Source organism: Mycteria americana, chromosome 8 (assembly GCF_035582795.1).
Source record: "Mycteria americana isolate JAX WOST 10 ecotype Jacksonville Zoo and Gardens chromosome 8, USCA_MyAme_1.0, whole genome shotgun sequence".
NCBI classification, from domain to species: Eukaryota; Metazoa; Chordata; class Aves; order Ciconiiformes; family Ciconiidae; genus Mycteria; species Mycteria americana.
In genome coordinates, this window is record NC_134372.1 from 39,777,377 (window position 1) to 39,802,011 (window position 24,635).

Genomic DNA, 24,635 nt, shown 5'->3' on the forward strand with positions numbered 1-24,635 from the left:
AGTATAATGACTATAAGCAATATATATTTTTTTATGTTGTTGTTGCAGTATATATTGTTTGATGTTAAGTACTATGCTTACAATTGATGAGCCCACTTTCTGCTGAATTTAAATGGAAGAGGAGCAGTTCTGGCTGATTTCAGGTTCAAGGCAACTCCTATTCGCCTTATGGAAGAAGTAATTTCACTGTCTATGGAGCCATTTGCATGAGTATAGTGAGTAGGATTAGCCTCACACGGGCAAGGATTTTACTTTATTTTAAATGGGAGTGTCTGAGATATTACATGCATATTGTAGCTTGGATTTTAACACAACTGTTGTATAACTCCCTTTGTTCAGGCCAGTCTGCGTGTGATACTTTTGGATTTCTCGTACCAGTGCCCACATTTTACTTTCCTCATTTTCTTTTTTTTTATTTTCTTTTTTTTTCTTTTTTAATGCTGTCTTTCAAGCAGGGGTAATGGGAAGCAATGAAATCAGTTATGGTTTTGAGATCTGTTGTGAATGGAATTCCTGAAGGATTAGGATGGGTGGTTAGATTTTTAAATTAATTTGTTTATTTAATATTCACTAAATCACATTTCTAAGAAATCTTAGGGTGAAGATAGGTTCAGTTTTCAGGTCAGCAATTTTCAAGCAATGGATTTGAATATGATCAAAGTAAAATGAATTCCCAGCAGGATCCTAAAGATTGTTTGAGTTTGGACATATTGTAGAATTACTAACAAAAGGAAATTCCTCTGTACTAAAAGCTTTTTTAATGAAAAGGATGGAATGTTAAATATATAAAGTTACTGTATAAGATTTTTCAGCTAGCATTTATAGGACAGGTAAATTTATTTTGAAAAATATTTTCTAGAGGTTTAAATCAAGTGATTTAGTTCTTCAGGCATAAAATCTGTCAAGAGGAAAAATAACTTTAAATTATTAATACAGGTGAAACATATCAATAAAAAATATTTTACAGCAGCACCAAGGCCCAAAGGAAGGAGTCATGTTCTTTTACATGCCATGTAAAGAAATGAGATCTAGAATGAAGAGGCTCTTCATTCGGTTTCTATAGTTGCTATGTCAAGAAAGTATTCTGTAGGAATTTTATGTCATGCCCAAATTCTCAGAGGCTATTTTTCTGATTTTTAAAGCTACCAACTGTCTTTGTCTATGGAACAAAAGATGCTCTTAGGCTTTGGAATGGGGCCAGATTTAGTTTCTTATTTATTCATCTGCTTGCAGACTTTTGAGAAAGGTGGTGAATTATGCTGTCGTTGCCTTCTGTACATATATATTTTTTTGAATGTGTATGTACATGCAAGGAAATAATTGGGTCCAAGATCATTATTGAAAAGCCAATAATATTTCCCCTTACTGTCTGTTTGTGATTTCAGTCTTCCTGATGCCAACTGAGTTAATGTTTAAGGATGTAGAATGGAAAATTTGATCTCAGTGTTCTTTTCCCTCTCGTTCTGTGGCTCCTTAATTAAATTTATAGTTAATTATGCAATTTATTTTGTGTTGACCTTTCAAGGACCTTAAAGCATCTGACAGTGAGTGCAGAGTCTCAGTGTTTATTTCCATGAGTCCTTGTATGAATTTATTGTAAATTCTAATGGTACTTTTGGAATTAAAGATGGGCAATGGCTTACGAACAAATAATAACATACGCGTCCCTGGAGATGCGTAACTATAAATATACACAAATATGTAAAAAGAAGTACCTTATGCCATACACAGCATTTAAAATTAGGTAACACCACTATCACCAGTAATAACAGCAATTTTGCATGTCAGAATATTACAGAACGTTTTGTATGTTGTAGGTCCACTCTTTGACATAGGTGTCCCAGTCGGTGCTAAAAATCCTGCGTTTGGATGATCAGATCCACTTGTAGTTGCATCAAACGCTGATACCTGTTCCTAAGGCAAGGCGTGTCCGTGGTCTCGGGGGGGACCATACTTGAAAGCTGGTTCCTCAATGCGGAGGCCACGGCCTGTACAAGCAGAACTCGGCTAAGGTGCAGAGCCCCGCTTGTGTGCATCAGATGTCATGGGGAAGAAGAAAAGAAAAGTGAAATGAAAGAAAGCTTCATACTACAAACTAGTTTCTTGACTATTTAAAAGATTGTTGGTCAGTGTAACCCTTGTGGAGGTTAGGAGCTTTATGATTTATTTCTTATTTTTTACAGATGGACACTAAAGTATTTGTCATTTACTATCAGTAATCTTTTTAAAAGAGGCTTTTGATAGAAAGCTCTTGGGGAAAAAAGGCATACCCTACAGTATTATTAGTGTAGGCAAGCATACGAACCTAGCAATGCATTTGTTAACCTAAAACAAAAGTACAAATGAGAAAAAGCCAGTATGGCAGCAAAAGAAAATATTTGTGCCCCAAAATTGATTTTATCTTTCTGAAACTGTTGTGTACTGGCAAGAAATCCTTAGTGCACCTTGGTGAAGTACAAACCCTGTAATTCATTGTCTCTTATGTTTTACCAATGAATAGACAAACTACTATCTCTCAATTTTATTACTGTTTTATTTATGAAGTGTTTGTGAATCTGTAGGACCTCTGGAAGATGGTAAAAAAATTATAAATACACAAAGGTGCAAAGTTCCTCACTGGAACTGTGAACGGTTTTCATAATAGTAAGGAAGAGATGCAGACTGGAGATCAAAATGCTTGGGGATGTACCCTGACTCATGAAACCCTTGTGCAACTCACACCTGGTTTCACTGGCATTGTGCATGCAAAAGTGAGGGTAAAATAAGGCCCTGGCAGTAATGCTCAGTCTTATGTAATGGTGAGGCTCCTGCCTGAGAGGAATTGCAGTGAGAAGCAGAAACCAGTGACAGAAAAGAACTTGCACAGAGGATGATTCAAATGCAGCCAGATTTTATATGAAACAGATTAAAAAAAAAAAAATCAGTAACTTTCCAGGTTGTGTTTCTCCCTGTGTCCTGACAGATTGGCACCACCTATGAAGTGAGACATATTTTTTTATAAAGTATTAATGGTTAAAGTAAGGATGTGACATATACTCTTGTTTAATAGTTCTAACCTGTGGAAATAAATGTACAGTAGGATAAGCAAACTGGCAATTAATTTTAAACCTCAAGAGCGGAGAAGTTCACTGGCTAGGAAAGAGAAGCACAGTGAGAAATGATTTGGAGAGGTGGGAAACCAGGGCAGTTAAGTGGCTTATGCAATTCGTTTGCAGAGAAATGTGAGGTGGGCTTCGGGACAAAAGGAACAGAGCAAAGCAAAGAAAAAGGAATGGACCCTGAGGGTTTTACAATACAAAAAGATTGTACTGGGATTTAGGATAAAACTTTGTCTCTGACAGCTTGGGCATGGTGTTTAATGCAGTGGAAAGAGCAAACAATAGTGTGGCACAAATTAGTAAAAAGATATCAAAAAGAAATCAGATGAACTGGGTTGCTGCAGCACTTGAAAGGTGGGTGAGTGAGACCACATTTAAGAGATCAGCTGCATCAATTTCTAGTCAGCCTTTGTGTATCCTTTTGACAAAACAAGATATTCTCAAAATTGTGGATAAAATCATAAAGGAGCAGTTGTGAATGACCACTCTAGGGTATAGGTGGGCAAAAGCCAGTACTACTGGCTTCTGTCTGAAGAGGGAAATTATGATTAAGTATCAGTGGAGAAAACAGAAAGGAATTGAAGGGGAAGGAAGCCACGGGCTGCTTGAGTTAGTGACTTGTAATCATGAAGGACACTTTTGTGTTCCTTAGTACTTAAAAGGACAATTGACTTTTATCAAAAGCCCAATAGAAAAAATGAGATGGTATGAACGCATGTACCTGAGTTGTGTCTGTCCCACTCTTGCTCTCATTACATTACAAGCTGGAGAGATGAGCATGGCTTTGTTATTAATCCAAATTTGCTGCAAGCTTAACTGAAAATGTACTGGCTGTCAAACAGAGGCCAAAGAAAGCAAAGGACAACTAGGCTTTATTAGGGTTTTTTTGGTTGTTAGCTTGAAAAATTGACTTTTTTTAATTCCAGTATATGCTTTGTACTTTATTATTTGGAATGGGTTAGTATTTTAGGGACTCCTTTATTCAGATTGTTGAAAGTTCTTATCATTAACTAGCTGTCACTAAAGCATACACATGAACATAGTGTGCAGATTCTCACCTTAGTGTCAGTTACCTCCAGTCCTACTTTGTTTCAGAGGTCTTACAAAAAAACTGGTCCCAAGGTAGCACAGGTCTACAAAGTGACCCAAAATGAGCTTCTGTTAAATACTGTAAATGAAGTATTCAGTTTACCCTAATAAGCTTCAGAATTGAGCCTTGTTGTCACGATTTGTTAAAAGATTACTTCACTTATGGAATTTTTGGCTAGATAAATCTTTTTTTTTCTGTATGATCCAGCAGTTAGCTTTTCAGATCTGCTACACAACAATCTAAGCAAGTGCACTAGGCAAAGAAAGCTGTTGTCCCAGATGCCTGTATTTTTCCTTTCAGATCATCCAGTATCAGAAACAAGGACGTGATCCAGTGTTGACATGACTAGGAGTATAAGGCACCAGTAATATGGAATTTACTCATGCATTTCTGTTCTGTAGCATGAATTTGATTCCAATGCCTTACCTGGATCTCTTCCCAACAGATGAAGCTTGGCTGTGAGGAAAAGTAATGAGGGCAAATCCTATATCCTCTCCTTCATTTTAGGTTTTTCGCTACCACTAATAATATTTTAGCTATTGTATATCTAAAAGGCCTTTGGTCTTGGGACCATAAGGGTGGTCGTCTTGGTAGAATAAAAAATGGTCCAACAATGAAGATGTGAGGGACGTGGACAGAAATTCTGTCCCTTCTGTTTTCTCTCCCTGTTGCCTCCCCTGGTATTTCCCCAGGCTGTGTGTTCTGGCAGTGGCTGCAGCTGCACAGCTCAGTACAGGCTTGTGAGTGATGCCTTCTGTCAGCATCCCCGGTCAGCATCATGGTCTTTTGCACTGGTGGTTACCCGTGTTTAAGAATATAAGCATACAGAGGGAACAAAACTAAATGAAATCATAGTATGAACTGCTGATTTCCAAGCTAATCTAAAACTACCTCGCCGTATTCTCTGCCTGTGCCAAAAAACCACTCAGGAGTCCATTCTATTATTTCTGAGAGTAAGTCACCTTTGCTCGACACATCATTACAGAGGAAAAGGACTCAACCTGTGCTGCTTTCTGCTTCTGGGTACTGTGTGAGACGCTGTAAATGAGTCTGAGAGCCCGTTTTTTTTTTTTTTTTAAAACCCAAACAACCAACACAATTATTCAGGCTTTGGAATATATCAAGAAGGTCGAGACTTGCTTATTCTGGGGCACTCGGGATTGTTGATACCACCCAAGTAACTGTAAGGGTTTTTACAGTGACACACCAAGAACTACTGCATTTTACCAAATTAGGTTCCCAAAGTTAAGCTAGTGTGTTCATCTATGTATTGTGTGTTGGTTATTTCTTTGTATCCATGCTCACTATGGATAATGTAGAACTCCAGGTTCAACTCCTGTTTGAAGTGGGGCTTGTAAAATATTGTGGGAATATTTAGGGGAAATCGACAACAGTAATGTCAATAGTAAACTGATTTCGGTGCCATCTGCTGTGTTTTAGCTGCAATTGCCACTATGTGGTGAATGAACAAAGATCAAGTTTAGCTGGTACAAAGGAAATGTAAATCCTGTTGTGTTCAGAAGAAGTTATTTATACAATGGCAGACTTCCATATTTTCTACGTAATAAATTCATTGCATGTCAATCTTCTAAGTAATATCTATGGCCAAAATGAAGATAATACATTTATTTTAGTACTAAAGTAAGAGTCAAGACCAAAACCAAATAGCTATTAAATCTTACAATTGAAAAATTTATTTATTTTTATATATATTAAAAAATAATGATTCTGTATGATCTCTACTACTAGATTTTGAGATAATCACTATGGACTAATTGTAGCAGATTGTACCACCAGAAAGATTGGTTGTAAACTCCCAAGGTTTAAGAAGGAAAGAGAACATGTGGATTTTGAAGTTCCAGATGCATTTGCTGTCCTGACAAGGAAAATGCGTTTCTTGTCTTCTAAATACAACAAACATTAATAACAGAATAAATACAGAGAGTGCAACATCAGTTTATCTAGCCGTTTTCCAGTGACCACACTTTAAAATGGAAGAGCATGTCTCCCTCTGCTCTGAAATGTCATATTAAATTGACAAAGATATTCCCATGATAACTGTCCGGAAAATAGCTGGTATCACCACTCTAACTGCTGCCTTTTGTTGATTTACTGTTATTTTGGCAACATGAAAGCCAATGCCAGCTGACACATGTGCATCTGGCATGGAAAATACTGATAAAAAAATTCAGTGATGGGCCTTGATATTCAAGTCAAAATGAAAAAAAAAAATCTGGGAATATATAGAGAGACCGTCTCTGAGAAAGAAGAAGGGTATGGAGAGAGTTGGTGCCTGCTATAAAAAGATAGGAGGCCCTTGTTTATAGTTGAGATAACATTCCTTGCAGTGACAACGATAGCAGAGTCACCATAGTTGTTGCTCACTCACTCTTCTCAAGCCTCCACCCAGGCAGTAAGCATGTGGACTACAACACGGTTGTTGCCCAGAGTCCAGCGGGGAAACCTTCTCAAATTTGGAGTTGGTGAGACTGTGGTCTTGGTGGAGCATCGAGGCCCTTGTTTCCCTGAATACTGCTAGTTCTTTGGGGTTTAGTTTAAGTCCCAGGTGAAGCAGGGACAGTGCAGCCGAAACACAGGGAAATTTTTATGTTTCGGTGATCGCTTCTCAGGGTGCAGATACTTCCCGCTTCACTGAAATCTTCAAAACATGTATGCATATTCGCTGTGAAGGTACTAGAATGTATTATCAAAACAATAAATTTAATGTATGAAATGATCACATATTCAGTAAAAAGCCCTAGGGAAATGCATTATTTAACACACTGCCTCATGATGGTGTTTAGTCTGGAGCTAAATACAGCTTCAGTTGTAATTATATATGTGCTTTACCGGTGGGGCTCCCATAAATGGATTTCAAAGCTATGCTGAGGACAGTGTTATTACACTGATTTTCTATTACTTTCAAAATCATTTTGTTTCTGACAATGTGAACTGACAACAAAATGAAAATGTGTCCCACCCACTTAGGGTTTTTTGTACATGCTCTTTCTTTCTTTTCCCTTTAGTTGCCCCATGTGAGGTACTTGATGTAGATCTTATAGAAACCAATATCCAGCTGCATTTAAATTACTGCAGATGTAAGCCTGTGGGGCAGGAGCTCCAAGATGAGGGAGAGTAAAGAAGAACACTCCTTTTATTGAGGGAAAGGGATTAGTGTTGCTGTGAAGAAATTTATTTACAGAGTCCGTCTATCTTGAAGTGGCTCTTAGGCAGGCTGTACATGAACTTGGATTTGGGAGCTGCGTGGTGCTTCCCCAGAAGGTCTTGTAATCTGCATGGATGAAATGGGCATGAGAGAGCGGGAAACCGGGCATGTCACTGCCATTATTTATGTGGGCTTGCATGTGACTTTAGAAGCTTACACAAGGTACAGTAAAAGTATACCTTTATGTCTGACATTTAATATTTCAAGTCTTATTACGTAAAGACAGCCAAGCCCTGTTAATTCACTCAGAAATTCTTATCGAAGTGATCGGTTTATGACAACTATCTTCCTGCCATTGAATGGAATTAATTGTTAATGCAAAAAAAAGGATGTAACAAGACACAAGACAATGTAAAGCTGTCATATGAATAATGTATTTTTACTGTATTTTGCTAGGTTAAGAAAAATTCAAGTGATCCGACCTTATTTATTCCTTAGAGATATATAGGCCTACAACCATTACCTATGTTTTAGAATGCTTTATTAAAAAATAAGCAGTTAGTTGAGCAAATAATGTACCATTATTTGACAGATCATTAGGCTGTTACATGAAAAACAGGATTACTCACAAGAAAAATCAGAATCCTAGAGAAGCTGTAGCTAGAGATGGGATTAAGCAAAATGTCTTAATATTTAAACATGGTATTAGAGGCTGAGGATAAATGGCAGACAATTGATAATAACGTATGTATACAAATTGGCTTAGATCATGTCTTGCCATTGAAGATGGGTCAATCTGAACCTTAAAGCTGATTGACACTGAATAGATCTGCTCTTTGCAGGTCTAATTTGTGCTATGATGCTCTGTTCTTTTACAGGAGATACTGCTGTCACTGGCATTTGTGAATTGTATGTAGACAAAGTGGGCTTGATTTTCCTGTAGGCTCTATTGTCCTATCTTCAGTTGTAGAACCTGTCTCTCTCTAGAGTTAGGTGACATGACGTAGAATTGTAGAAAGACAAGGCAGATGGGATTCTATGAATTTAGATAGGAACCTCATGGTATTATTTGTAAAGGTGTGGGGAAGTGTGGGTGAGAGAATTGTTTGGGTGGGTAAAGGTGTGGCAAGGAGATGGGTTTGGGGTCTTGTTTGGAAAAGATGGGGGTGTAAGGGAGGAGAAATGTCTGTGGGAACGCAGATGGAGGGAACAGTTCCTAGTTTGGGAAAGCAGGGTGAAGGGAAGACACAGTTGAAGCTGAGCAAGTCCAAACTGTGTTCTAAGAGGAGATGCCTCTCATTCTTTTTTTGGCATCCCGCTATCTGATGTCAGGGCTGGGAAAACTGTTTCTCTAGGTGACCCCCACTCATACTGTATTATTCCTTTGGCTACTTCTGTAGAAATATCTAGTGGGTATTTCATTTTCTCAGGCTTCTTGGTAGGGTAGGTGTTACAGCTCTTTATTACCTAGCAGAAAAGAGTTACTTGGGTGCAGCACAATCACATGCTCAGCATTCAATAAGAACCCTTTAGTTTCCTCAGATAAATGAGATATGTGAAAAAGATATGCTTATTTAGATTGAGTGAAGCTCCTCTAAGCTGAATCTGAAAATCATAACTAACTGGAAATGGCAGAAAAAAGGCAATTGTGCTCTCTAGAGATAAGGGCAACTGACAGGTGGAGCAGCAGAAAAAAACCTATTAAAATGAGTGCATTGGAAGGAATAAGATCAACTGCTATAATGTTTTCTATGTCACAAACCTGCTATTGCAGCTTGAACTGTTCCCATTACAGCAAAACATTATTGAAAAGACTTAAATAGCTTGCCTAGCAGAGCAGCATATAGTGCTATCACTGTAATTAAGCTTCCACCAGCATTTCTATGATAAACATATCTTCAGGGTCCTATAACCCAGCTCTCAAATCTTTATTTGGCGCTTGCAATATACCGTGCTGTGATTTAACATTTGTCCAAAGATTATAATGTGAAACTGTGCTCTTACAGTGGTGGAGCCTTGTTCAGATGAGAGGCACTTAGAGATATATGTTCCAGAGTCCTATGGACAATGTTGACTCTTTGCAGACTGTCCTGCCTGTGGGGAAATGGGCAGCCGAACATGCGGGTATAGTGAAATCACAGCGTTTGTGTTCTGTAAGAGCCTTATCCCTGCATGATTAAGTAGTTGTGCAGTGCTCGGAAGAGGGCAGGAAAATCACAGTGGACTGACAGTCACAGTCTGATTCCTATTTCATCTTCTCTGCTTGAGGAGGAATGTAATAGCACCGGTCCCTTTCTCTCCACATGCAGTATTGGAAGGTCTCTCAGGGTTAAGAGAATCCAACAGCCACTGAATGTGCATTAGCACATGTGGGTGGGCAGGAGTTTGGATCTGCACTCAAAATACTTCATCTGATAAGGGACCTAGAGAAGATGCTAGTTCATTGTAGTGGGGAGAAGAAAGAGCCTCAGTAAACTTCAATTTCTGCACACTCTGGGTACTTAACAATGCCTCAGGCAGGTGTCCGCTTTATGAATGTCCTGTCTTTTTTCAGAAAGCAAGGAAGCCTCAGGAAGACTTTTGCTTCTAAAGGCAGCATGTTAACAATACTCTTATACCCAGCGTGTGAATGCCAGCATGCTTTCCTGGGCCACTGAAGGTGCTTAGTATTTTGTGCTGTTTCTGAGAATTGGTGCATGTACAGTTCAGTTTTCCTTCAGGAACTTGGTGCTATCTGCTTAGCTACCCTGGAATCCAGTCCCTCCCATCTCCTTTGGGATTAATACAGATATTTCAGAATCCCAACAATAAATAAATAACGTATAATGTTCATTCATGGTTTTTGCTAGCCATAAGTCCGGAGACTGAAATTAAAGTCTGTAGCAATTCTGGACTAAAATTTGCTCATTACTGGGCTTCATACGAATGCTGGTGTGTGAAGGCCTCTCCTTTCCTAGCAAAAAAGAAAAGTTTTGAGGCGTTGCCTCTTTAATACTGCGTGCTGTAAGCAAGTCTCTGAGACCAGTACCCTGTAAACAGTGCCTGTGTTACTGTGCGTTAGGGGCATGTCATAGTGATTCATTTTAGTAGCTTATGCAGCCACAGCTCCTGTCACTTCAGTGATGACTAGAAGTGGGTCCTGTTTATAGTGGTGCAATTCTAGGCACCTTTGAGAAGCATCAAGATAAAATGCACTGCATAAACACGTACAGTGTAGACAGTTGGTTGTGCATGTTACTTTTTGTTCCTTACCTAACTGGAGTCCATTTGAAGTGTGTCAGCTCTTAAGTTTAAATTCTACATGCAAATGGTTCCAAGGCTGATCCCTTGGACGTTAGCCCAAACAGCTGCTGTCATGGAAATGAAAGCTTGTCCAACTGTTCAGCTGTTCTTTAGGGTCTTCAGAACTGTCCTGGGATGAGCTTTCTGTGGTCAAAGGAAATATTAACTAGAGGTGAGTGTGTTTCATGAGTCCTTTCCTATGCTGTAAAGGTTTTGAAGCAGAGGGCCTCTGAACCTGGTGACTAAAAACATCAGAGGTGGGTAGAAATTAAAAAAGCTAATCTTAGAGCTATGCAAGAAAAACAGCTGAGTGTTGATTATTTGTTGTAGTCTAAAATGGGATAATTTGGGCAGCTCCAATGAAGGTCTGATATAAGTAGTATGTATGGCTAAAATAAACATGTTTCTTAGAGGCAGAATTGAAGTAATGAAAAGGCAAGGAAACTTGAGTCCCTTGACTAAATATAAGTGTTTTTCCATCCCGTATGGAGCCACATGAGGTATGTTGGTCATACATTTAGCATCTCATAAAAATAAAATCTCTGCTTTATTTCTCACCAGTGTTTTCTGCATGCAATAAATACTCTTTGTGGCTATGCCACGGATTTTAAATGCCTAACATGGTAATTTTAACTTCCAGGTGTGTACATGACTACCTGGCTCTAACTCTCCCTCATATTAACTGTGTTACCCATCTCTCTTGCTCACAGTGACCTATGAAATACAGGTTCTACTCATGCCTTATGCTACAAGTTCTCTGTTAATTGCAATGGGAATAATAGTATATACATCATGCAGAGCTGTAAATATGTGCAGGAGAGGGTGTTTTAATTGTTAGTCTTTGTAGATCTTTTGCAAAAATCTCTTGTGCCTGGAAGTGTGATGTAAAATAATGAATAGTACTAAAGCTTTCATCCTTAAAATGCGTAATCATTAGAGAATGTTACTTATTCAGAATGCTTTTATGCATATTAACTAACCCTTGCGATGATGTGGGGAAGTGTGTATGTATGGTTGCTATGGCACATGAAGGGGAAGACAGTGGCCAGATAACCTTTCAGAAGGGAGTCCCACTTTGAACACTTAATGTGTAAAAGAAAAAATCTGGGCCTAAGTGATGTACCTGAGATGAAAAGGGAAGTCTGTGTCACAGCTAGGATACGAGCCCAGAGTTCTGCTCTTGCAAATAGGCTTCATTAGTGCATATTGTTTATAAGTTACAAATTTGCTCCTGAAATATGTCTACATCAAAGGCAGTCAGCTCTGCATAGGTCTGTTTGGTGACCATTTCATGTTCTGCCAGATATCCTTGTCTTGGAAGGCCATGTGGTGCATCCAGTTCACTCAGAAGTGACGTATGTGACAACAGATGGATTACACACAGCTATGCCCATAGAATGCCTTGTCTGCTTGCCAAGTACTTGCATCAACATCTGAAAAACCCCAGATGTTGTGGCAAAATCCAAGAAACCCGGTTCTGATTAGGGTTGATGCTTAATCATCTATTTATAGGAAGGTGTTGTGGCTTAACCCCAGCCGGCAACTAAGCCCCACACAGCCGTTCGCTCACTCCCCCCGGTAGGAAGGGGGAGAGGATCAGAAGAGTAAAAGTGAGAAAACTCGTGGGCTGAGATAAAGACAGTTTAATAGGGAAAGCAAAAGCCACGCACGCAAGCAAAGCAAAGCAAGGAATTCATTTGCTCCTTCCCATGGGCAGGCAGGTGTTCAGCCATCTCCAGAAAAGCAGGGCTCCATCACGTGTAGCGGTGACTTGGGAAGACAAACGCCATCACTCCAAATGTCCCCCCTTCCTTCTTCTTCCCTAGCTTTATATGCTGAGCATGATGCCATATGGTATGGAATAGCCCTTTGGTCAGCTGGGGTCAGCTGTCCCGGCCGTGTCCCCTCCCAGCTTCTTGTGCACCCCCAGCCTCCTCGCTGGTGGGGTGGGGTGAGAAGCAGAAGAAGCCTTGACCCAGCAGTAACAAAAACATCCTTGTATTATCAAGCACTGTTTTCAGCACAAATCCAAAACATAGCCCCATACTAGCTACTGTGAAGAAAATTAACTCTACGCCAGCCAAAACCAGCACAGAAGGAATTAATTGTGGAGATCGTTTTACTAGGATTGAAGAGAATAACTTATTTTTCTAGCTAACTCAAAGCTCTTTTAGTAAAGGAAGAAGAGGAGGATGGCTATGTTCTAATACTTTTTTATGGCTCTTCAGTAAGGGTATAACACTTTTCACTTACTCAGAGTGATTGCTCTGCCTGGCTTGATGAGCACTTTTGCCAGATCCATGCAGGTACTGAGAGACAGATCTGAGTCTGTTCAAGATGTGATTACTCAGTTGGGTGACAAGTGGTCACTGCCAAATCAACAGAATGAGATAATGATTTTGTGTCAGCATGAGACAGCTCTGCTGCCTGGTATTTCTGACTGCCCTGTGTCTAGCCCTCTGCTAGCTTTCTAGGTGTATTCCTTGATGCCAGCTCTTTTGAACGGTCGCCTTTCTTGGTGGATCCCTGCTAGCCTTGCCGTCTGCTTCTGCTGTCGGTTGCTGTTGAGTACTAGGAAGGCAGCACAGCCGGGCATGGCCATCGTGTGTTTCTGACCCTTGTCCAGGCTGCATTGGTCACAAAGGTTGTGAGTTTTGCTGCTCTGGATCCTTACATGGCTGCAATTGCAGAGCTCATGCCATTCTCAAGCACAGTACTGTTAGGAGGGCAGTGCACTGCTTGTGTTTGCTTGCCCCCATGTTTGCAATGGCAAAATACTCCAGGTTTGGGAAATGATGAGGCACCCAAAGCTGGAGTAGTTAGCAATGACATTTGGGAAGTTTCAGTATCCATGTGAATGTCTCTTACCAAACTGAGTGAAACAGAGGAGAGCTTTGTGGTCTCCCCAGCTGTGTTACATACTTGTATAATCTCTGTCCATCCTTCCTCCTGTTCAAACAGTAATTCCTCAACCAGGAAGCCACCTACTCTGCTGTACTCCAAGGCATGGTAAATCCCAGCGGCAGCTTCACTGACATTCACGCTGGCTGGTCTGGGAAGGTGCATGAAACTTCCCCTTGCTGCCCTTTGAGCAGGCCAAGGCTGTGCAAGTGGTGCAGGACCTCCTGACCTGGGTGGAGGCTTCGGGTTGTTGCTTCTGCTTGGCAGTCTGCCAGGACCGCAGTTTTAGGAAGAAATCCTCAGCTATTGTCAGCTGCATGTATTGGTGAAGCATGCTCTGGTTCTCTAAAGAAGAAGGAGGCCTGGCAGTGTGGGACCTGCGGTCAGTGTGTGGTTTGCTTGCAGAACTCTGGTTGCTGGCTGTGTTGTACATGGCAGCTGTGGGAGGAAAGAGGAGCAGATGGCGGCAGGATGGGACCCCTGTGCGTCAGGGGAACAGATGTGCGAGCTGAGCAGGCTGAGGTGGCTCAGCTGCTGCTGAGGAATGAGGAAGCCGTGTCCCTCAGGCTAGTCTCTGCTTACAGAGAATTTGCTACTATTTGCTACTTGTCTATAACATAACTTTTTGGATCAGAGGGAGAAATAACTTTTTTTTTCTCTCCTGTTTTTGACCTACAAATTCACATGCTGCTATGTTTGTCTTTCCTCTTCTCTCCTCATCCTGGCAAGATTTGCTTGCTATCAAGGAGCTGTTTTGTGGCATATTCTTACGCAAAGTTTTGCAAAGTCACCGGGCATTCAAGGGGAGGGCTGGTAGTGGGTAGGGAGTGCAGTGGGAGTGCTGGGACTCCCAACCCTCCTGCTGTTGAGTGCATTGCAAACTGTTCCTGGCAATGGCAGAGGATCAGCCAGAATGTTGTGTTTGGGGAATCGAGTATGATGTGGATGGGAGAGCTCAGTCTGTAGCATGGGAAAAAAAGTAATTAAGGAGTGATTGAGGTGGGATTGGAGAGGTGGTGGCTGCTGCCAAGTCCTTTGTCATAGTGCTGCCAATGTCAGTTGTGTAGGTGCTCAAAGAGGTCTGTGCATTTCAGCTGGGTCATTCTGCCTGTTCCTAAGGGAGGCTGGCTTTGCTGAGGCTTTCAATCAGTGTGGTGTCAGTGTAGTCCAGCACAGCTTGTACGTGGTTATGTGGCATTGCGGGTGACATGAAATAAGGAGCACCAGGCTTTTTGCAGAACAGGGGGGGACATCACAGCTGCCACTGTGCAGAGAGGGAGGAAGAGAGCTGGCTGTAAGAGTGAGAAAGGAGTGACCAGGAGAAGCGGTGGACTGAGAAGCAGCTGCTGAAGACAGCTGTGGGAGGCACAGCAGATTGCCAGTGCACAATCACTTACTCTGCCATAAACCTTTATCATAAGCTTAGCCCAGTAAAATATTATAAACAGATTTTAAATTGGCGTGTTTGCTCCTATTCTTTGTGACCGATCAGCTTGAGTTCATCCTGAAGATCTGCAGACAGCATTGTTTTGGGTCCCGAAGGCAGAGTCTGCCTCTCCTACCATACTGCACGCTGAGATTTGCAGAGCTGGTGGATCAGCAAAGTTACAGTAATCTCTCTAGAGGAGCAGTAGTAGGAGAGAGCATGAAGGCTGATTAAAGTTACTGATTACAAATACTGAATTAAATCCACTTGCAAGGAGTCTTTGAGTTTCCTGAAGCCAATAATCTGTAATTGTGTGACAAGTGATTTCTGTGAATACTTTCAACTTTTGGGTGGTCACTGAAAGGTTTCTGGTACTTTTTTTTACTGGTTTGTTTGTATGGCTACTTGGGAGAGTTTTGCTGCATAGTTATAATATAAAAACAATGAACAAAATGACTAGTGGATAATGCATACACAAATATACTCATTCAAGGCAAAACCCAACTGTTTTACAAGAGGCACTGAAAATAAGAATTATTTGGTATTGCTTGAGAAAATCCCGATTAGTATTTGCAGTTTGGTTTGGAAGGAAAAATGTTCTAAAGAAGTAAGGTTGGACACCATCTTTATCAGCAAAGACAGATTTCAATGTCAATGACAGACTAGCAGGGCTTAGTATGTGACTCCTCCTGGCAAACAGGCAAACATGCCCCAAGTAGGAGGGTGATCTGGACTGACGTCTGAATAAAGGCGACATCTGGAGCTCGCATCCTTTCCCCAAAGCTATTTCCCTGCCCTTTATGCCCTTCAAAACTCCCACCCGAACAGGATCACCACTTATTCCTTTAGAAATTCAGGATTTGTAGCCTTTCTGGCTTCTGGAAGGGTCTGTGTACTTCTGTGAAGTCAGCGTTAAAGCATGAAACCGATTGAATTACCTTCCCGGAATTATTAGTTTTATTGAGCATGAATAAGCCGCTCGTGTGAGCCGACAGAGCAGAGAGGGGGGGGGCGGTCGATGGAAAGGCCGGCCGTGCGCGGAGCAGGCCGGGGGCGGCAGGGGCTGTCCCGCCGCAGGGCTGGGATCGAGTGCCACCAGGCGTTCGCTGCTGGCCATGGCAGCCGGGGCTCCTGCGCCGGAGGTTTGGCTTCGCCTTCGCTCCCTTTATGAAATGCACAGTACCGGCAGCACTAACTCGTGCTCAATTCGCTTGTCATTTTCTGCTGTTGCACTCGCGTGCGTTTTACACATCTGTGGTGTGGGACATATTGTGTGCAGTAAGTGCAGTAGTAAGGTCTGGCGCTTCAGGATCCTTTCAGGTTTTTGGCATTTGTAGGCTTTTCGTGTTTGCTCTTTAAATGGGGAGAGGAAGGTGTGGACAGTTGTTCAGAAATGACATTTTACAGTGATGGAATTTGGACTCACATTTCAGGCTGTTTTCTCCGTACTGCCCCAGTTGCATAAAAGTAGTTCGTAGTGGCTAGACATTGTCCCAAGAAAGATCTGCAATGTAGGAGGTTTTCTGCGGGTCAGAGCAGCAGATGGCTACATGATGCCTGCTTTTGAACCTTTCCATTTGAGAATGTACTGGTTTGTAGCGGGCATCGCAGGTCAGGCCTTGAGCTCTAGCGAGGCTGCCAGAAGAGCTCCTTGGACCATTTGCAGTCCAGCTGTTATTGACTTTCTGAAAAGCCTTATTTGGCTTATCTTTTAGATGTGTTTGCCTGGTGAACTCTGCCTTGCTTTGTTCTGCTTGTTTTGGTAACTTCATTCAGAGCACTGGCTTTCAAGTAGAGGTTCCTTTTTAATGAGGAATGAAAGAGTTGCAGAGATTTATGATTGATTGTGGCATTGATGAAGGGGTTAACTAGAATGAATTAAGAGAGTCTTGTGGGAAAGCAGGTGGGACAGCCCCTCGCTGGGGATAAGTGGAAGGAAATGCTGTTTTTCCCTTTTCTTTCAGGTCAGACAGGAACAAAGTCAGGAAGCTGAGAGCGGTCAGCAAAGATCCATGGGTTTTTATTGCTCATAAAAGAGTTTTGCAGGTTTTGTTTTCTTTTCCTTTTTCTGATGCAGACTAAAAGGTTGTCTTTGCTGTTTTGTTTTCTGTCATGCTTTTTCTATGGACTAGATTTAGACTAAATAATCTACTTTGATCTGATCCGGATTTTATTCAGTTCCTGGTAAGACTTGCTGACTTGTGCTACAGTAAAATTGTGATGGCTTCTTAAATGGGAGAGATACCACCTTGGTGATTGCTTTCATTCCAGGAAGCATGTGAAGGTAAAAGCACAAGAGTTTTATTTCTTACTCCCTCAAACTTGAAACATTTATTAAAAAAAAAGTAGGAAGGGAGAATAGGTCAGGACAGATGACGATTATTCTTTTTTTCTGTCCTAGCCCCACCTGAAATATAATGGAAATAAGTATAACTATTATTTCTAGCCAAATAGGATAGTGTATCTGCATGTGTACTACCACCATGAGCATTTCCACTGCATATGACATATGCATAGGAGTGAAAACATTTAAAATAAATGTATATAGGTGGATTCGTACTCCGAACTCGTAAGCTCCAAAAAACCAGTGTGGCTTTATGTGACTTGCGCACTACAGTTAGTCCTGGCTGGGTGACAATACCTGTGCTTGAGCAGATCTGATCGCCAGGTTGGCTGGTCCCTTCTGGTGCTATTCTAAGCCCTTGTTGCTGAAAGGAGAAACGGGAAGAACCCACTAAATGAAGAACAAGAACTCAGAAAAGATTATTTTTTTCCTTTTATAACTAATCCTTCTGTTTTCACTGGATTTGCTGTTATATTCTTCCTGACAGTAGTACTGGGCTGTAATCAGATAATACCCAACACAATTGTTCTTTCTCTGAACAGTGGAAATTTGTTTTGATAACGGGACCTTAGCTCACCTGACCTATCTGGGAAGTGCGACAGAGTGCCAGGTGTTAATATTCAAACAGCTTTTCATTGCTGCTTTGATACGTATCAAGGATTCTGATCATAAGTCATTATTTCATAAAAATTTCTAATGGGGTGGGAGTAAAAAACCTTTATTAAATGGCATGAACTTCTGCATCTGAATGTAATAAAATAATAATTTATGATATATTTTTAGGGATAAGAGATTAAAATGCATATTAATTAAATGAATAATGAAAACCTTTATGAGAATCTCTGCTACAAGTTGCAAGTAGCTGTTTAATCAACTTCTTTCTATGGAAAAATGCATTTCATTATAACATAATTAACACATCTATTGTGTTTTTAATACAACTTGTGCTAAAGTGTGTTTGATCTGGAGTTTGCTCATGGCAATTAGCAGTGAAGGACTTGAACTTTTTTGCTTTATTCCAGGCTTTGTAAATTATAAGGGCTATATCTGGGGAAAATTGATATGATTTTTTAAAGCGCTAGAATAATCTTGGGAATATATTGGGGTAGTCATTATTAGTAGCGAAAAGAAATGGTAAGAAACTGCGCTATCTAAAGCTGCAAATTTAGGGGTAATTTTTTTTTTCTGTCACAAGTGTGTACTGTTCTGTCATGTCCTGTCTAAATCCTGGAGTGTGAGAAAGCTGGAGCTTTTTGTGTATTGCAGAGTAATCCTGCTTGGATATGTCTGTAGCAGCAGATCAGAGAAGAAGATAGCAGGCCAGGGGCCAGAGTGGTGGTGCTGGGGGTGTCATCCTTTTTTCCCACGGATAGATCACTCAGGTAGGGGGCATATGTGTATTTCCCCCTGAGGTGGATGGTATGTACTGACCCAGGGTGTTAGTACTTTCTGTTCTGCAGTCTGTCCTTTACCGTTTGAGAGGAGTACTTTTCCAGTAGGAAAAAAGGGCAGGATCTCAGTAAACATGGTGGTTCAAAATCACCCTGATGCCTGGCTCCTAAAATACCAAACATCTGCTTGGAAATTGAATGCATCCTGTAGCACTGGCAGACACGAGTCCTCCAAAGTCAGAGGGTTCAACCTTACCAGCTGCTGAAACCAGACTGCACTGTTGGGGCTTGTCTCTTCCTTACCCCAGGAGCTTTACTGACAGCTTTCCAAAGAGTGGGAGAAAACGTCTTTTACAGAAAGTCCTTTGGTGAATTTTTGTCTAGTCCGAGTTTGCTTAGAGTATAGATACCAGTGTTTTTATGGTTGAGTTCACTGTGGTACAAAGCCTGGTATTGTCTTCTGTGTGAAACTCATTAATGCACAGAAAATCCAAACTTGAGATTGTCTTTTATGTAGTAAAAAAAAAAAAAAAAATACAGTACAGGAATATAAAAAGAAACTATCCAGTGCAAACTTCTTTATACAGTGGAAATTGATACAGTGTTCCTTAAAATAGCTTTATAAAACAGGCTTAGAAATAGCGATTACAGCGAATACTATCTGGATGATGCTTACCAAAGTACTCTACTTACTGCAGTAAATAATTTCATAACTAACTTTACCTGTTGATAGCCAATACCTTAGTTACTGATGAAAACCTTAAACTGTAAGTATTATTAGTTAGCATTCTTTATAATATACCAACATGTGGAACCTCAATAGCATACACTGTTGACTGGATGAAGCAAAACAGAAGAGAATGAACACATTAAAAATAAAACCAAGGTTGTCATCCCAAAATTTACTTCTTTTATAAAGGATGTGATCCAAAGCTGATTTGACTGATGGGCAGAATTCTACTTAGTTTTCCTTTAGTTCATATTTGAAAATTTGAGTGATTGCATTATTGATGATAGTAGGCATTAGTGTCCAGCTAAGTATTGTATTGGACAACTTTTTACAGTAGTGAGGACTAATGTGAGACCATATTATAGTGCATAGCTATTTCCTGCCACGAAAGCATTTTGGGGGAAGGGAGTGTAAATTAGAGATGACATGAATAAGTGAAAAGCAAATTTGTGAGGTTCCACTATACTAGTTTAGGAAAAAAAAAAGATTTAGTGTTATTTGGTTAGCTACCAAATTTAAATAATCAAATCAACTAAACTAATACATACAGCTCCAGCACAGATTCTGCAAAATTGAGTATCTGTGTGGTAGGGCTCTGTTCCTGTTGAAGGCAACAGGAATCTGCGTTGCCAGAAGCCAGAGACGGGCCATTGTCCTAAGAGACCCGCTTTTACAGATTGTATTTGGCTGGGTAACTTCCTGCATGGGAAGTTTCATTCTGTTCATTCTGCGGCTCTTCATCAGGTGAGAAACTAAACACACACTTACTAGGGACATAGTAGTTGCAGCTCCAAAACCTTACTTACATTTGCGGTTCTTTTATGCAGACAAATGTGTGGGTGTGTAGCATTCTGGTTTGGAAGTCTACAATATTTTCCTAGGTGGAAAATACCCGTTTTACAGTACCTGCTTAGAAAAAAATCAAAACAATTTCACAGTAATGAGGCACTTCATTTGTTTGTCCCTGAAAAAATACAATTGCTTTAATAACGTTGAATAAAAAGCCTATTCACCCTCTTTAGAAATCTAGAGAGAGCTATGTTGCCATCTAGAGAGATTTACAGTATTGGAGTCTTAACATTCCCCTGATCTTCACATTTCCTGCCCTGCAGGATATGTTCCATTGAGTAACACTGAGATCCTATTTACAGAAAGAAAAACAATTTTGCTGCTAGCTAGAGCAAATTCTAGCATGCAGAAAGGTGCCTGAAATCATCATCAGGCTGTTAAAAATGAGATATGAAACCAGACTGTGCATGTAAAAATCCTGTCTAATTTTATTGTTAGTAACTCATATATGTAGTAGAAGACTATAAAGCAAGAATAATTAATAGATTGGAAAGAAGGAGAAATCATGCCTCTTTTTGAAAGTGATGGAATAATTTCTAATATTAAGAGAGAGACCATATGTTCCTCCTCTCCTCTGCTGGGTAAGCATAAGCGTGGAATATCAATAAAGATGTTACAAGAGGGCCAGGCAAACCAGCCGGCTGGAGGTACAGGAGGTTATTCAAAACATTCCTTCTCAATGCCACCAAACCTCTCTGTTCCAGTGGATGGTGACCTTGAATGCATGTTGATGAAAACAGTACAGGAGGAGAGGAATGAAGGAGAAACTGGGGTCAAAACCACTTTTTAAGGAGAAGTGTCTGTCTGAATAGGGAGAGGAGTTGTGTCCTAGAAGACTTGAGCAGGTCCTTGAGCAGCAATTTTGGGCAAAGAACTGAATGTTAGCAAGGATAGCAGTGCTGGGGGAAGTCAATATACATGATCTGTGTGTTTCTTTTTAACCCTACTGCTGTCAGTTTTTTTTTCACGTCTGTTTGAAATCCTAGTACGGCTTGGGTGAAGAGCTGTGAGTTCTTCTTTGGCCATTGGCAGGCTCTTGATGTCTATCTGTAGTGGGAGGGAGAAAATTCATGGCTAATTTGAACTTAATACACAAAATCTTCATTTGGTTCTGATCCATACAGCTCAGCTAACATTTTAAACCTGGGTCCCCAGTCATTTAGAAAGTCATAATCAATATCTGAGTCTGAGGAGCCTGATTCCAGAGAACTGAGAGATTCTGCAATGGACTCGGCACCTTCGTAGCCATAAATGTGAAGTGTGTCATATGGCAGCAAATCCCTGTCATTGTCAGCTTCATCCTTCTTAACCTCAATCATCATTTCCATTTCTCCAGCACCAGAAGTTATATTTCCAGGAGGCTTTTGGACTTGAGCATATGGAGAGGGAACTGCTTCTGGCTTTATACCGTTCTTGCGGACAGAGTTGAGTACAGATACATCATAGCTGGTGGTATCCATTTCACCACCACCTTCTTCATCATAAGTGACAAGCTGCTCATGAATCTCTGCCACATTCCTCCCAAGACCGCTCAAATCCTTCTTGTGTCTCTTTCTTAGAAGAATTAGCAATGTGATTACTGCAAAGAAAACTTAGATGAGTATGTGTAAATAGAGAAGTAAGGAAGTAAAACAAATTGCATTTAAGATACGTAACAGTCTGAAGTGGGGTTTTTTTTCCGCAGTGAATTTTTTTTAACACATATCTATTAAAAAAATAGCTTAAAATACCGTTTAATTGTAGGATTTGTATGTTCTCAAAGCAGTTCAGTCTGTACAAGAATTGTACAACTGACTCTTGAGCTGGAATCACAAGTAAAAATGCATAGTGTCACAAGTTCATTGAATCAACTACTGCCTTGAACTAGTAAATGTTTTAATACCAGGCATCAAATGCTACTTATGTGGTAATTGCAAAGGAGGCCTCTTCTCAAGCAAGAAAAAATGTTGCCCCTCCTCTGATGTATTCCAAATACCACAAATAGGTACTGGTCTGCTGATTTGTTACAGATTTATGTATGTATGGTCACTGTACTGTTTAAAGGGTTTCCAGACTAGTTCAGCCTTTGGAAACAGGAATTCTATTGTTATTGCCCCAGCACAAATTTCCTGTTTCACAGCTGCATGTGAGCCTAGTAACAGTAAATCAAGTATATTGTGCATACGTGCAATAACCTTTCCAGTGACTCAGCCTTTCTGACAGAATGAACAACTTTGTAGTTGAAACTATGCTAACAGGCCAAATAGAAAGAGCAAGTGAGATGAATCAAATAGTTACAGTATTTCTGCCTTTGTGACCATTTTATAGCCACAAAGCTTTTGTAGATCTCAGTTAAGAAAAAAACGAAGCAAAACAACCCCCACATTTTAAGCCAGAGAACATTACAAAAGTCAAATACTTACTAATGATTGTGAAGATACAGATAAAAATTGCCACCAATGCTTGTATACTAACTCCAACTTGTTTAGCTCTTTCCTCACAGAAAGTGAAGTTGCCTTTTTCATTACACTTGCAGACACTGATGACAAGTGTATTTGTGCTGCTGAGCTCAGGATCACCGTTGTCCGAGATGATGACAGGCAGGTAGTGGATTTTGGCAAGTTCACGATTAAACTGTCCATATTTGACAGTGATATTAGCTGTGTTATCTGGAAGAAGTAACGACATCTAATTAAGTGATAATCTCTACCAGATTTTCCGTATAGATTATCAGTCAGTTGGTACATCTTCCCCTTAGACAGAGTCAGCCTTTAGGGAACCCAGTGAAACTTGGGTGGCAACAAACAAGATTTTTTTTCAGTAAGTTAAGCCTTTAAAAATAAATTGTTACTTAGCTCGGCTAGACCAATCATAGATCATTGCTACAGCTTTTCTCCCCCGTGCCCTAGTGTCTCACTTTGGCTAGCTGAGAAAATGCATTGCAGGGATACGCTACCATAGTTCTCAACCAAGGAGAAGTTGCTATCTTCTGTGGCCAGGGAGTATTTGAAGAAACCTCTAGGTGATATTTCGTCCTTGTCAGTAGCTGAAATCCTGATGATTACCTACAAAGATGGAAGAGGTCATAATTTTCAGTATACGTTGCCTCCAGTGATAAAACCGCTTACAGTATTTAAGTTAGAGCTGGGCTGTGTATCCCATATAACCCTTCAGTAAAGGGCAGGACAAAGATATCTTGTAATGCTCCTCTTCAAGTTCTTTCAAGGCAAGTAATTTCCTCATAAGTCTTCAAAAAGAGCAGTCTTGCCCCTTCATTCACAGGTGGGAGACAATAGAGGAAATCTTGTGTAATTAAAGCATAAAAAAAGTCTTATGCTCAAAGACATATGGCTCATCTAAGTACCTAAGATGGCTGTCTTCTAAAGTGTTCAACTTAGAAGTATGACTCTCATTCATTGAATGTCATTGAGACTGCCACTCCTGAATGACATGCTTGTTTTTGAAAACCTCAACCTGGGGTAGATTAGATGTATAAAGTACAAAAAATGTGTATGGTTATGTCCCAAAGGTATTTTAAAAATTAAATTAAAGGTGAAATAACACCTTGTGTGTTCTAATAGATTCCATCAGAGAGTCCAGTCTGTGACAAAGTCTCTTAATTAAACAAATGTTACATGTATGGGCTAAATACTTGTGTCTGAGGCCAAACATCTAAAACCACAAATACTAACACTATTTGTGCATGCAGATACTTGCACTCTGTTGAATGCTACAATAATGTTATATGCAGCAATGTTTCTCTTAGTATTTTGAAATGGTTTCGTTCTCAGTATGGTTTCATTCTCAGTATCACGTATGAACATTTGTGTGGTAAAACTGAATTGCTAATTTTTGCTCTGCAAAGCTTGACTGTACTTCATGGTTCAATTGCTAATGCACGTACATACTTAAAAGCCTGGAGGGGGAGGAACTGTGCAGCCCATGTGCGTAAGCAGATAAAAGTCAATATTCCAACAGTGTGAAGTCCTGAAGAGAGATTTCTGACCGCTGGCATTTTGGAAATCAGTGAAATGATCAGGTGCTTGGGTATGAAAACTGAGACTAACTTCTATTAAAAGACATCTTTTGCTTGAGCTTGCAAGTAGATAATTCAGGTTTAAGGGAAAAACTCTCCCTCCTGTCTCACCTTTCCTGGTGCAGCATTTTCACACACTCTGGGTTCCTCAGTATAAACAAGTTCTGGAGCATTATCGTTTTCATCAGTAACTATTACATGAACTTGAGCATGTGATTCTCTGTCAGAAAGACGGCCTGAAATGACAACAACAGTACAGGTTTCTGAGATGTCTGGAATCTCAGTGCTGTCCAGCCTCCCCTTTCCACTGTTTGTGTCTGCCTCTGTGCCTCCTGCATGACAA

General features: G+C 40.4%; 2 protein-coding genes across 2 annotated transcripts in view; one reads left to right on the forward strand and one right to left on the reverse strand.

Moving 5' to 3' along the window:
• TK2 (thymidine kinase 2) overlaps window positions 1–24,635 on the forward strand; it is a 341,867-nt gene that overhangs the window by 102,549 nt on the left and 214,683 nt on the right. The gene's annotated exons all lie outside the window — the stretch shown is intronic.
• The window catches only part of CDH5 (cadherin 5), a 31,018-nt gene continuing 25,629 nt past the window's right edge, over window positions 19,247–24,635 (reverse strand). Inside the window, exons 9-12 of the mRNA XM_075510830.1 lie at window positions 24,404–24,528; window positions 23,213–23,321; window positions 22,680–22,925; window positions 19,247–21,856 (exon numbers count right to left, since the gene is read on the reverse strand). Of these exons, the coding sequence (XP_075366945.1) occupies window positions 21,363–21,856; window positions 22,680–22,925; window positions 23,213–23,321; window positions 24,404–24,528 (974 nt within the window). The 3' untranslated portion in view covers window positions 19,247–21,362. The remainder of the gene's footprint in view (window positions 21,857–22,679; window positions 22,926–23,212; window positions 23,322–24,403; window positions 24,529–24,635) is intronic.